Raw genomic sequence first — 14667 nt, 5'->3', positions numbered from 1 at the left:
TCCTGGTTAATTTGCTCACGTCTGTACACGGTTTGGTTTTCAAAACACCATTTGAGACACGTTGTGATGCTGGATTCCTGCGCTCATTGCTGTCCTGGTTAATTGAATGCCCATATGTCTAAACTAGGAATGTCAAAAAGTGCATTAGATACCAGCTTGCTCTTGCTCATTGCTGTCCTGGTTAATTGAATGCCCATATGTCTAAACTAGGACTGTCAAAAAGTGCATTAGATACCAGCTTGCTCTTGGAAGTTGCTTTCTGGTCATTACAGCTAAAACAAAATACAAGCAGAAGGTTCCAAACAACTTGGAAGCGGACAGGAACAATGAGTGCATCGACTAAAAGCCAAATTTGAGATCAAAATATTTTCTTTTTAGCAAGCAGGACAACAGTGACAAATTCTATCTTCCCTTTCCGGTTTGTGCAATTAAATAATTTCAAATGGATTTCAACTCCACCATGCATCCGACAATCCTCATTTGAACAAATACACATGATGTTGCAGGGCTAATGTCAGCAGAAGCAGAGGCCAGCACAATTCAAAATCCCCGGAGTAGGCACAACCAGTAGAAAACGTTTATCCCAAACTAAAACAAACGACTCTACTGAGACCAAAAAGCAGCCACCACACAGTCTACTTCTGTTCCTTTTTAGCTTCACTGTCACTTGGCTTAGCGACTGGTTGAATCCTTACATATGGGTTTCTAGTCAGTGTCTCTCCCCTTAAAGCAGCAACATATCTGTCATTTGTATCCTCTTTCCTCTGCAATTCCCCGAGATACTCTGCCAACCGCTCTTGATTAACTTTACTCATCATCTGATTATCACAACCGCATAAGCTTTTGCATTGTGTAAAGTAATAATCAATAGTAATCATAGGATGATACACAGAGAAAACTAGTGAGGAGATTCTTTGGCAAACTTCATGGGGATTTAAATATGCATCAACTAATTGGAATTAATGAAAACAGACTACAAACTTAATGGTCTTCTTTCTTTTGCCCTGATTGATACGCATCCCTCCTTTTTGCTTCTTTCATACTATAAATTATTTTGAACAATTAGTTGATACAAGACAATAAAAGTATTGGATATTTGATGTGGGAATCAGGCTTGTCATGATATAGAATTTTGGGGACCATTGGCAGCAACGAAGTTGGGGCATATTTTTCAAAATTCTAACATAAAGTAAAGACGTAAAAAGCTGGATACATAATCTGAAATTCAGTGGACGGAGGGAAGACCCACCAACTGATCAGAGTTATTTAATTTTTTATTATTAAAAAAAATTATATTAATATAATTATATTTAATATATTAATGAAAACATGACGAGTCGTGATTTTCGTCAATAAATAATGTTATTTTAATGCCAAAACCACCAAGTTTCGCGTAATCACGACACCAAGTCGTGATTCTATATCACGACTTGGTGGTTTTTGTTTTTTTAAATTTTGTATAATTTAATTATATATAATTAATATTTAACAATATATTAAAATTGAAAAATTCATAATATTAAAATTGTATTAATATTAAAAATTACAATGAAGTAGACAAATATAATTGAAAAATATGCCCACCCGTTTCACAATTGCGTTGACGCCGAGGTCTTCTTATTCCTCGCTCACTAAGGCTGGCGCTGCCAGCCAAAATGGAGGCTGGCCCACGCGGTTAGTCATGGGTCAATCAAAATTGACCCGTCACTATCATTTTTAATTTTTTTTAAAAAAAAATTTACCGCCTTTCAGTGTGTATAAAAGGCGCAAGAAGTGTTATGTTTTTTCACTTCAAACAAACCTTTCAGTTTACCTCCTATTATACAAATTTTCATCCATCCACTTTATAAATATTTTGTGTGACGTTGCACAAATTAATTTTTTTGTACAAATGGATAGACATTCAGTGTATGGGCCTCGTGATGGGACTGCATTATCTCAACATAGGTCCGACGATATTCCTGAAGGTGACCTAGATGCCGTACTACAGGCACGGCGTGCGGATTGTAGCTTTTGGACTCATTTTCACCAAAATAATATGTCCGAGCGTGTACAAGAAATCTTACACCAAATAGGATTTCATGGAGTATTTACAGGTGCGCGCGCCTTCAATTAAATCAACACCTCATTAGTGGAGAGGTGGCGATCGAAGACGTACACTTTTCATTTTCGTGTAGGGGAAGCCACAATTACCCTACAAGATATTCAAATAATATGGGCACTCCCAATAGACGGCGAACCGGTGAAGAATTGATCTCGACTGCACAACACAACAATGGCAGGAATATTGCCTTACTTACTTAGGCGTTAGCCCGGATGCAAATGCGTTGAAGGGCTCAAGACTACAGACATCCGCAATTACATCTCATTTGGCGGCGGTCGAGATCATTTATAACACTCCCCACGACCTTGTCGTCCAGTACACCCGTGCTGTTGTATTACTTTCTATTGGGGGGATTGATGTGCCCAAATTCGTCAAGTAACTATGTATCATTACTATATCTCTTAAAATTAGAAGATATAAAAATACCGAGGAACTATAGTTGGAGGAGTGCTGTGCTAACATTTTTATATCGCGAATTATGCAATGCCAGCACAAAAGGCAAAGTGGCAATTGGTAGCGTGCTGCAATTGCCGCAGGTAAAATTTACTAAATAACTATTACACAATTTTTTTGCTATTAATATTAATTAATAACACATATTTGTATTGTTCGTGCAGATTTGGACATGTTCACGGATTTGGTGTCCAGCGACTATTTATGGGCCAAGTCCAAATGGACAACAATCGCTGGCTCCCAGTAGCACCATATGGTGCTACTTGGAATTGTGAGCACACTTTCACCAGCACAGTACGGGGAACTGTCCGAGTCATACAAGAAATATTGGATGAGACGCAGGCGGATCAGGTAACTTATTTTTAATATTATACGTATATTTATACTGTGAATTAAATGCGTATTAATTTACATCTTTGTATTTATTACAATTTATATGACAGCCGTATGACATGGACTCGGATGTCATTATGGCTTACACCGATGAATTGAACCCCCCAGTTATAGCTTCCTTGAATTGGTGAACAACCCGTTCGGGACGATGCATTTCAACTATCGCGTAGAATATCAATGGATATTATGACCTCCAAAACTGGGGGTTCAATTCATCGGCGTAAGTCATAATGACATCCGAGTTCATGTCATGCGCCTGTCATATGAATTGTAATAAATACAAAGATGTAAATTAATACGCATTTAATTCATGGTATAAATATACGTATAATTTTAAAAATAAGTTATCTGATCCGCAAGCATCTCATCCAATATTTCTCGTATGACTCGGACAGTTCCCCGTACTGTGCTGGTGAAAGTGTGCTGACAATTCCAAGTAGCACCATATGGTGCTGTTGGGAGCCAGCGATTGTTGTCCATTTGGACTTGGCCCATAAATAGTCGTTAGACACCAAGTCCAGGACAAAGTGGTGTAATCCGTGACCATACCCAAATCTGCACGAACAATACAAATGTGTTATTAATTAATATTAATAGCAAAAAAATTGTGTAAGAGTTATTAAGTAAATTTTACCTATAGCAATTGTAGCGTACCACCAATCGCCGCTTTGCCTTTTGTGCTGACATTGCATAATTCGCGATATAAAAATGCCAGTACAGTACTTCCCCAATTATAGTTCATCGCTGTTTCTATATCTTATAATTTTGAGAGATATAGTAATGATACATAGTTACCTGAGGAATTTGGGCACATCAATTCGCCCAATAAAAGTAATGCAACAGCACGGGCGTACTGGACTACGAGATCGTGGGGAGTGTTATAAATAATCTCGACCACTGCCAAATGAGATGTAATTGCGGATGCCTGTAGTCTTGAGCCATTCAACACATTTGCATCCAAGCTAAAGCCTAAGTAAGGCAATACTCTTGCCATTGTTGTGTTGTGCGGTCGAGATCAATTCCAGTCACCGACTCGCCGTCCATTGGGAGTGCCCATATTATTTGAATATCTTGTAAGGTAATTGTGGCTTCCCCTACACGAAAATGAAAAGTGTGCATCTCCGATCGCCACCTCTCCACTAATGAGGTGTTGATTTAATTGAAGGCGCCCGCACCTGTAAATTCCATAAAATCCTATTTGGTGTAGGATTTCTTGTACACGCTCGGACATATTATTTTGGTGAAAATGAGTCCAAAAGCTACCATCCGCACGCCGTGCCTGTAGTACGGCATCTAGGTCACCTTCAGGAATATCGTTGGACCTATATTGGGCTTGTTGAGATAATACAGTCCCATCACGAGGCCCGTACACTGAACGTCTATCCATTTGTATGAAAAAATTAATTTGTGCAACGTTACACAAATTATTTATAAGGTGAATAGGATGAAAATTTGTATAATAGGAGGTAAACTGAAAGGTTTGTTTGAAGTGATATAATACTTCTTGCGCCTTTTATACACTGAAAGACGGTAATTTTTTTAAAAAAAATTAAAAATGTCAGTGATAGGTCAATTTTGATTGACCCATCACTGGCCGCGTCCAGTCTCCATTTTGGCTGGCAGTGCCCTTTAGTGAGCAAGGAATAAGAAGACCTCGGCGTCAAAACAACAGACGCAATTGTGGAACGAGTGGACATTTTTTTCAATTATATTTGTCTATTTCATTGTAATTTTTAATATTAATACAATTTTAATATTATGAGTTTTTCAATTATAATATATTGTTAAACATTAATTATATATAATTAAATTATATTAAATTTAAATAAATGAATTAAAAAAAATCACCAAGTCGAGATATAGAATCACGACTTGGTGGTTTTGGCATTAAAATAACGTTATTTATTGACGAGTCGTGATTTTAAATCACGACTCATCATGTTTTTATTAATATATTAAATATAATTATATTAATATAATTTTTTTTAATAATAAAAAATTAAATAACTCCAGCAGATCAAGCATAACCTCGTATTAAATGAAAATAAAAGAGGAATTATAGTTGGCTTAAAGCTAGTTCTCTAGACTACTGACCTCGCAGGCCCAATTCGAGAAATTCAAAAGCGAACCTTGATGCTGCACCATCTACTTCTAATTCTCTGACCTAATTTTATGCAACTGACAAGCCTTATATTATTACTCTTTCGAACACCTTCCAAACTCAAATCAATGTACTACATACTGAACTAGGGTTGGGTGAAACTGCAGCAGTTTAACATCGCCAATTCGAACAACAAAGCACAGTTAATTATCTATTAAATCCGAAATATATGAAATAACAAAATCAAGAAATTGAAACGGAACCAAATCGGAAGAAGAGGGGTTACCATGGATTCGGGTCGGGCAGACTGGCGAAGCTTGGCTTCGAGTTCAGGATTCCTAGAACTAGTGAGCTGCATGACGCAATAGCCGATGACCCCCGGAACGACGCCGCAGACGGTGGCGAAGGCGAAGAAGAAGGGCTTGGAATCCCTGGTCTTCGTGACCAGCCATCTCCATGTCTGGCTCTTCTCCCACAGAAACGACATTCCAGATTCTTCTTCCCTCCGATCCTAAAATCTGCCTGCCGTAATCTTAATCACTCTGCATCTATACTTGTATTGACTCCTGATAGCGACTACACAGGAACCACATTACTAGACAGTCTTGGGCTCAGAGATTGTAAGCCCAATAACTAATAAGTCTAGCCCAACAAGTTTCTAATTGCCAATTAATAAGTCCAGCCCAATAACTGCAGCACCTCACACTCAGAAAGTTTTTCCAATTAGGTTGTCACTAACCAAAATCACTGACAAAAAAAGAAATTGTGTATAAAATTATTACTAAGAATAATTAATAACGGCATAATTATTATTATATTTATATTTTTAATTTTAATATAAATATATCATTAATATTATATAATAATAATTTTTATTATTAATAAATTATATTATAATATAAATAAAATTATTTTCGGTCAATATATATTTTATAATAATTTTAAAATTATCACTTGATATATTATTATTTTTATAGAAATATAATTTTATAAATAAATAAATTAAATATGATTATGAAAAATATCCAAGTGATGAAATGATGATATCCACTTATAGAAATGAGCCCTAATTCGGCAACCATGCTTTTGTAGAACATTCCAAAAACAGGCAATTCCCAATCCCAGTGAATTATTGGGTGTGATGGCGGCCCACGCAGTGCGGTACAGAAACACCATCATAAGCGTATAATCAGCAGTGTCCTTTTGAACAACCATAATTACACATACACCATCATTCATAAATGAATATCTCCGGGTCAGGGGGGCGGCCCCTATGCCTATACTTTTGTAATTATCTTATCAAACGCCTATGATCTGAGGTGGATAGTGAAGTATGATCATTTTATATATTGTTATATTTTTTAAATTTTTATTTGAAAATAATAGAAACAAATCGACGTCATTGGTTGAATCCACTCGAACAGACATGAGTATAAAAATACGTAAAATTTTGAAATGTTTGATTACTGTCATAATACACGAGAGTATTTTGATCATTCAAGTGGTTTCATATGTTATCCCGTCGGCCCAAGTTCGTTTTTTCAATTACGATGTCTGAATGGGCGTTCTCTTTCACTTTGTTGTTTCTCTATGACATATGTATGATCAATTTATATTGTCAATTTTCAATCGTACATCAATCACATCTGTTACGTGACTTATAATTTGTTTCTGATAAAAAATAATCATATTTGTAGAGCACATAACTAGTAAACGAGTTAAAAACTAACATGACTTTCAAATTTTATGTAAAATTCAACGTAATAAATTTAAATTTGAATATTCAAAAACTGAACAGAGGATGATGTAAGTGGGTGAAATCCTTAATCACACATCACACTTTTAAGTTAAGTGGGCTAGAGCTGGACGAGTTACGGGAAGGGCGGTTGGTAAAAGAAAAGATAAAAATTAAGAAAGCGTGTCTTTCGGCAAGGAAAAAGAGGTTAGCGGATTAGGAAAGAGTAATTAGTTCTTAGTCGCAATTCATCATCTATTTTTATCACATTAATCATCACACACTCACTCACTAATATTCCTTTCAATATATTTTTGTTGCTTTCTTCTTTCTCAACTTAACTACCTCTTGAACAAATGGAAAACTTAACCAATATATATGTAATACAAATTTGCAGATATTAATGGTGTATGGATGAATGTTTGGTTTGATGCATTTGCATATTCAGTTTAGGAATCAAGAAGTCGCTCTCAATAATGTAAAAAAGTATGAGTTCGATCTTTGTGAAGCGAGGGATAAAAGAGAAGGGCTAATATATTTCAAGTTGAGATATATATTTTATGATATTAATTAGCTCTAGGAATTGGGTTTTGTTAGGTGCAACGATGAACGATGTAATTATTAGGAGGTGGACGTGCTCTATAGTCCTTTTAATTAATAATTAATTTGTGGTTGATACGTATCCAATTTGAATTAAAATGAAATATAATTAAATTAAATTATAATTTGAAAATGGGATGGATACCAGATGTACTATTAAATTATCAAAGTGCGATAAAAAATATTTTTCACTCCACCAAGGAATCTATCCCATTCTCACGATGAAAGTATGTAAGGTATGTGTCAACATCTCGCACCTGATCCACGAGTACACTTGGTATAGAATGTCTTCCGCTTGGGAAATCAAGGGGGAACGGAGCTCCGCCTTATATATGTATATATGCCTTGTCTTAGTTAATGCATCTTACAAGTGGCCACAATAAAAATATATCGAACCCAACTTATACAAATAATTGAAAGAATCATTTGATTTATAAAACACAATAAACCTATATTTTTCTTGTATACAATTAAAATTCAGTAAAATATCCTGATTGAGATGCATTCCTGTATATAATATTGATGGGTGGAAGGAATGCGCGGGTCCAACTATTCTAGGCTGGAGTATAATTCCTTGATTAAAAAGATATTGAAATCTTGAATTAGAGGGGACCTGTCAGCACCTTTGCTTGTTTTGTTTTTCGGGCTCATGCTTTTGGTATGGCCTTGTGCCTCGGGTCTTTTCCCAACATATATACTCCTCCAAGTATTCATTTTGGACTAATTGCTCAATTTTATTCTTCATGTGTCGACATTCCTTTATGGTGTGTCCCTAGTCATTATGGAAACGACAGAACTTATCCGACTTGGGTCGATGGGAACTGTCCTTGAAAGATTTAGGGCGTGACAACAGACCTTTACCCTCGACAACCATGGGGACCTGGGTTATAAGAACAGTCAGCAGAGTGTAGACAATATTTATCCTTTGCAAGATGGTTTTTTATTCTTGAAGTCCAAACGGAGCTTCTTAGAGAGACCCTCCCCCCCCCCTCTCTCTCTCTCTCTCTCTCTCTCTCTCTCTCTCTCTCTCTTCTCTTAGATGCCTGGGCACCCTCTATATTAATGTACTTGGCCGCCCAAGCCAAGAAGGCATCGAACTTGGTAGCAAGCTTCTTGACCAGGAATTTGAAGAAATCTCCACCCAAGAGCCCTTGTGCAAAGAGGCTAGCTTTGACTTCTTGAGTAGCAGAGGGGACATCTAAGGAGGCTGTATTGAACCTGTAAAAAAGGTTCAATTCGGTCTTCCTGTGTTTCCTGCTACTGACGAAATGGTGCAAGATGAGAGACGAAATTCTTCAAAACTCCCTATTGTACCCGAGGTAGTTGATTGAACCATTACTGAGCTGTCTTGGCAAAGCTAGTTACAAAGACTCGACACTTAATCCCACTGGTGCATCTATGCAAGAGTGCGACATTTTCAAAATGAGACAAGTGCTGTTGGGGATCAATGGTGCCATTGTACTTTTTATAGCCGCAGTCCTACAATTAGGGGGTAATTCGTTTGCCAACACCTCTTCAGTAAAAGGGATACTCGGTTGCTCCCATCACTTGATGTTGAACGTTCTGAAATCCTTTTTGTAAACATTCAAGTCGACCAAGCCTTTGAGAAACGTCCGTAGGCTGGGGTCGCATTAGCGTATCTAAGTCTTCAGTGACATTCGGTGTAGGGGCAGGTGGGGCTAGGTCAGTTTCTTCAGGTGCACCTATATTAGAGAGAGTTATTGCTCGAACAGGGCCAGGGTTGCCAATTGTTCACGGATGGTTTTGGTGATCATTTTCTGGATTGTCCCTAGGAGGGCTGGGGACAGTTCCCCTGAGGAGGTGTTTAGAGAAGTACTACATCATGGAGGATCAACCACAAAGTCAGCGGGTCTGGGGTTCCATTGGTAGGCGCTAGGGAGGTCCCTAAAACAACCTGCAAAGCCAGGTGTTGCCAGGCATTTCCACAGATTTTTTCTTACTCGGGGCATTGGCAGAGGCTTTCATTATCACTTACGTCTTTAGCTCTGTGTTCCCAAAGACGGCGATAATTGATGGGTGCGAAGAACATACGGGTCGAACTATTCTAGGTCGGAGTATAATTCCTTGATTAAAAATAAATTGAAATCTTGAAGAAAGGACCTGCAAGAAAAACATTAGCATTCCGACGTCTCAGTTAGTGATTAATTCGAGGGAAAAAAGAAGATAAGAACGTATGAATAATGAATAATGATTCTAATGGCTAGAGATATGATAATTGTAAAGATGTTTTTGAACAATTAGACAGAGGAAAGAGCTGTCCTCTTGCCCAAGGAAAAAAACTTGTATTTATAGGAGAGAGTCCTTGACAGGAGGGGAACGTCCTTGGTTCTGATATTCCATGGAAGTTGGTTATAATAAGAGTCTGTTGACCTGGGACTACTACACTGCTAAGGACTCCTTGTTTCCCAGCAATCCAAGTTGTCCGGACATGTAAATGCTAATTGGATGCCACGTGGGATGGGGGTCATCATTTGGGCTTGAGTAAACACGATATTTGGGCCAAGCTTAGTAGGCCTTGGTTGGGCCGTGTCTTCTCCTTCGGTCCTCAATAGACTGGGTTGTTAAGGGCTTGGGCTAATTGCTTCAATTTGTCAGGTCTTTCTCTAATTGTAGTTAAATTCAGGAGGGCCTGATCCATCATTTCTTTTCTTGGGTTGACGGGACTTATTGGGCCGATCCATGACTTGAGCCCTACTTTGCATATACATCAAATATATTCATGTCAATTTATGTGTAGATAATTGACTAATAGGAGAATAAAATTAATCGACATGATTCTAGTACGTAATAACAATACTTCACCAACTCATCATCTTAGTCGAAAATGAATGTCATAAACAAATTCACATGCTAGCTATTAGAATTCACACAATACAATGAAGCAAGCACTAAAAGAATTACAACATTTAACTACGATTAATGACAAATAGTCGTTGCAAATAGCTATTTGACCAAGGCTACGCAACAGTTATTGGCCGTGGTTTTTGCGAGGGTGGCTAGAACATTTGTCATGACTAAAAGCAATGATAAATGTTTTGACTATAGCTCTTAGCCTAGTAAATAATTTTTACATAGTGCAAAAGCTAGTTTTTACATCAATTTTATTTAATCATAGTTAATAATAATTATTTACCATAAATTTTAATTACAATCACTACTACTGTAGCTAATAATAATTTTTTTTAATGGGGTGAAATGACATGTCACTCTTAACTAAAATCACAAATCCAGCTTCATGGACCTGCCCACACTTGCCATTAATCACCCACCAAACAAGAATTCTCAAGAAGCACCTCCCCGCCCCACTTCAATTTCATCCTTCTATTAAATTTTTTATTTCAAATTCTGTATAATTTTATTTAAGAAATTAATTTAATATTCACACGTCATATATATAAAATTATGTAATCTATTTTATTTAATTTTTTTTATACATATGACATGTATTATTAAATGTAATAGAATTCAAAATAAAAAGTCCAATCCGTCGATCTTAATCAATCAAAAGCAATTAATAATATTGGTCGCAACCGATGAGTTTGAGCAGCTCACAAACCCCTTTTTGAAGTAAAATCGTGAGATTCACATGAAATTAGAACATGCGCAATGAAGTACCCATCAAATCGCGAGCAACATCAAATAATATATATATATATATATATGTTATAAACTTAGAGAAATTCTAAGTTTATTAGCCTATCACTCTTAATAGAATATAAAGTAAAATATATGTATTTCTCCAACAAACTTTATTTGTTCACTCCAAAAATCACTTTACAAATGAAATACATGGTGGTATTTATAGACCACCAAAATTATGGTTACAAAATACATCATAACTATTTTAATTACAAATTATAATGGGGGATACAAAAGGGTGTATAACATAATGGGTATTAAAAAAAAGAATATGAAGAGGTGTATGCATTCATATATACATATTATATATAATACTCCCCCTTGAATGCATACCTCTTTATCATATACATCCTGCCTCGTTAAAAACCTTGCCTGGAAAAACCCAATGGGATAAAAACCAAGGCTAAGGAAAAGAGTACAGTTGTATAATCTCCCCCTCAATTGAGGCAGATATCTTTCAGGTGTCGCATGCCAATATTACGTATGAGTTGTTTGAACACCTTTGTTGGTAATGCCTTCGTAAACAAATCTGCTAAGTTCTGACTTGATGAAATTTGTTGAACATCAACTTTGCCTTCCACTTGAAGCTCGTGAGTGGAGAAAAATTTTGGTAATATGTGCTTGGTTCTGTCGCCTTTAATATAACCATCCTTGATTTGGGCGATGCACGCCGCATTGTCTTCATATATTACTGTGGGACTTTTCTCGATTGATTGTAGTCCACATGATTCATGCACATAATGTATTAGTGATCTAAGCCATACACATTCACGCCCAGCCTCGTATAATGCAATTAATTCTGCATGATTTGATGAGGTGGCTACCAAAGTCTGTTTGGTTGAACGCCATGAAATAGCAGTTCCACCATACATGAATACATATCCAGATTGAGATATAGCTTTATGTGGATCAGATAAATACCCCGCATCTGAATAACCAACTAATTTGGTTGTTTTGGCATCATCATGCCTTTCAAAATATAGTCCCATGTCACTTGTTCCACGTAAATAACGTAGAACGTGTTTAACACCATTCCAGTGTCTCTTTGTTGGTGTTGAACTATATCTTGCTAGTAGATTAACAGAAAATGCTATATCTGGTCGGGTATTATTAGCAAGATACATCAATACACCAATTGCACTGAGATATGGTACTTCTGGACCTAAAATCTCATCGTTATGTGCTGGAGGACGAAATGGATCTTTATTAACATCAAGCGATCGAACTACCATAGGTGTACTCAATGGATGAGCTTTGTCCATATGAAAACGCTTAAGGACTTTTTCTATATAGTTCGATTGATGAATGAAAATTCCACCCTTAGTATGTTCGGACTGCAGGCCGAGACAATACTTTGTAGTGCCTAAATCTTTCATCTCAAACTCACTTTTTAAGTAATTAGCTGCTTTTCGAATCTCTTCAGGAGATCCAATAATATTCAAATCATCAACATACACGGCTATGATTACAAATCCCGACTCTGTCCTCTTTATGAATAAACATGGACTTATTTGATTATGGCAAAATCCTTTCTTTATTAAGTACTCACTAAGACGATTGTACCACATACGTCCTGATTGTTTAAGTCCGTACAAGGACCTTTTCAATTTGATGGAGTACATATGACGAGACTTTGACTGTAATGCTTCAGGCAATTTTAATCCTTCAGGGATTCTCATATAGATATCTGTATCCAATGACCCATACAGATATGCAGTTACCACATCCATGAGCTGCATTTGTAGTTGTTCAATTACTGATAAACTGATTAAAAATCTAAGTGTGGTAGCATCCACTACAGGTGAATATGTTTCAGTAAAATCAATTCCGGGCTTTTGAGTAAAGCCTTGGGCCACAAGTCTAGCTTTGTACCTTACAACTTCATTTCGTTCATTTCTCTTGCGTATGAACACCCACTTATAGCCAACAGGTTTGACACCTTTTGGTGTTGGAGTTATAGGTCCAAATACTTCTCGCTTATTTAGCGAGTCTAGCTCATCTTGTATGGCCTTTTTCCAACTTTTCCAATCATTTCGATGTCTACATTCCTCCATAGTTTGAGGATCATTTTCATCTTCATCCATGATTTGGACGGCTACAGAATAGGCAAAAATATCATTCATTTCAATTTCTTTATGATACCAACCTAAACTGTCATGAGCATAATTAATAGACATCTCGTAACTGTCCTCGAGATCTTGCTCATTGCTTTTGGAGTCATCAGATAAAACCGCTTCAGGGATTTTATCCTTAGAGACACTAGTGGTCACATTAGCATCGTGATTAATTGAGATGATATGTTCCTTTCTCTTTCGAGGATTTGCATCTTTAGAGCCAAGTGGTCTACCACGCTTCCGGCGTATTTGTGACTCAAATGCATTTGATTTATTTAGAATCGCTTCAGGGACTTCTAAACGAGCTGGAACGTTTTCAGCCGGAATATATGATTTTGTGACCTTTTTGGTATCTATCAATGCTTCTGGTAGCCTATTTGCAACACTTTGCAAATGTATGATCCGTTGAACTTCAAGTTCACTATCATTTGTCCGTGGATCCATAAAAGACGTAGATGTTGCATTCCATGCAATATCTTTCCTTTTAATCTCCTTATCTACTCCCCCTAATGCCGGGAATACTGTCTCATTAAGTTGACAATCCAAGTACCTAGCAGTGAATTGATCACCCGTCATTGGTTCAAGGTACTTAATAATTGAGGGAGATTCAAAACCAACATAAATTCCCAATCTCCGCTGTGGCCCCATTTTAGTTCGTTGAGGAGGGGGTATGGGGACATACACCGCACAACCAAACACCTTTAAATGAGATATATTTGGTTCTCTTCCGGAGACCAATTGTAATGGAGAAAATTTATGGTAAGCGGTAGGTCTGAGACGAATTAGAGCCGCTACATGCAAAATTGCATGCCCCCATGCCGATGAAGGCAATTTTGACCTCATCAATAAGGGTCTAGCTATTAATTGTAACCGCTTAATTAACAACTCTGCCAGGCCGTTTTGAGTATGTACATGAGCAACTGGATGCTCTACAATTATCCCAATTGATTGACAATAATCATTGAAGGATTTAGAAGTAAATTCTCCCGCATTATCTAGCCGTATCCTTTTAATAGGATAATCAGGAAAATGAGCCCTCAATTTAATAATTTGGGCTAACAGTCTTGCAAAAGCAACATTTCGTGTTGATAACAAGCTTATATGTGACCAACGTGTTGATGCGTCAATCAACACCATAAAGTATTTAAATGGCCCACATGACGGTGTTATTGGCCCGCATATGTCTCCTTGAATTCGTTCAAGAAACATAGGAGATTCTACATTCACTTTTGTCATAGATGGCTTTGTAATTAATTTTCCAAGAGAACAAGCCGAACATATGAAATTGCTTTTAACAAGGAACTTCAGGTCCTTCAGTGGGTGTCCATGTGAATTTTCAATGATCCTATACATCATTGTTTTACCTGGGTGGCCAAGTCTATCATTCCACAAAGTAAAAATACTTTGATCAGCTAACTTCGGGTTAGTGATACTATGTGTTTCAACGGAGCTTATCAATGTGCCATATAAACCAGAACTATATGTTCTCATTCTTTCTGAAACTTGC

The 14667-nt window shown here is 36.9% G+C and overlaps 1 protein-coding gene across 1 annotated transcript; it reads right to left on the bottom strand.

The window, feature by feature from the left end:
- Window positions 1-239: 239 nt before the first annotated feature.
- On the bottom strand, window positions 240-5602 carry LOC105175180 (centrosomal protein). The gene is made up of 2 exons (XM_088876190.1): window positions 5338-5602; window positions 240-818 (listed from the first exon to the last, which is right to left on the bottom strand). Exons 1-2 carry the CDS (start codon window positions 5536-5538, stop codon window positions 636-638), a joined length of 384 nt encoding a protein of 127 aa, XP_088732316.1. The 5' UTR covers window positions 5539-5602; the 3' UTR covers window positions 240-635.
- Between the last annotated feature and the right edge of the window lie 9065 nt (window positions 5603-14667).

This window comes from Sesamum indicum, linkage group LG12 (genome assembly GCF_026168435.1).
Source record: "Sesamum indicum cultivar Baizhima isolate 11 linkage group LG12, ASM2616843v1, whole genome shotgun sequence".
NCBI lineage: Eukaryota > Viridiplantae > Streptophyta > Magnoliopsida > Lamiales > Pedaliaceae > Sesamum > Sesamum indicum.
Note: the sequence above shows the minus strand (reverse complement) of the source record. Positions and strands in the feature narration are given on the sequence as shown.

Excerpts from the sequence above, each read along its gene's own strand:
- LOC105175180 (XM_088876190.1), bottom strand. The coding sequence starts at position 5,538 with ATGTCGTTTCTGTGGGAGAAGAGCCAGACATGGAGATGGCTGGTCACG. Across the intron at positions 819-5,337 it reads CTGCCCGACCCGAATCCATG|ATGATGAGTAAAGTTAATCA; the intron begins GTAACCCCTCTT and ends TGTGATAATCAG.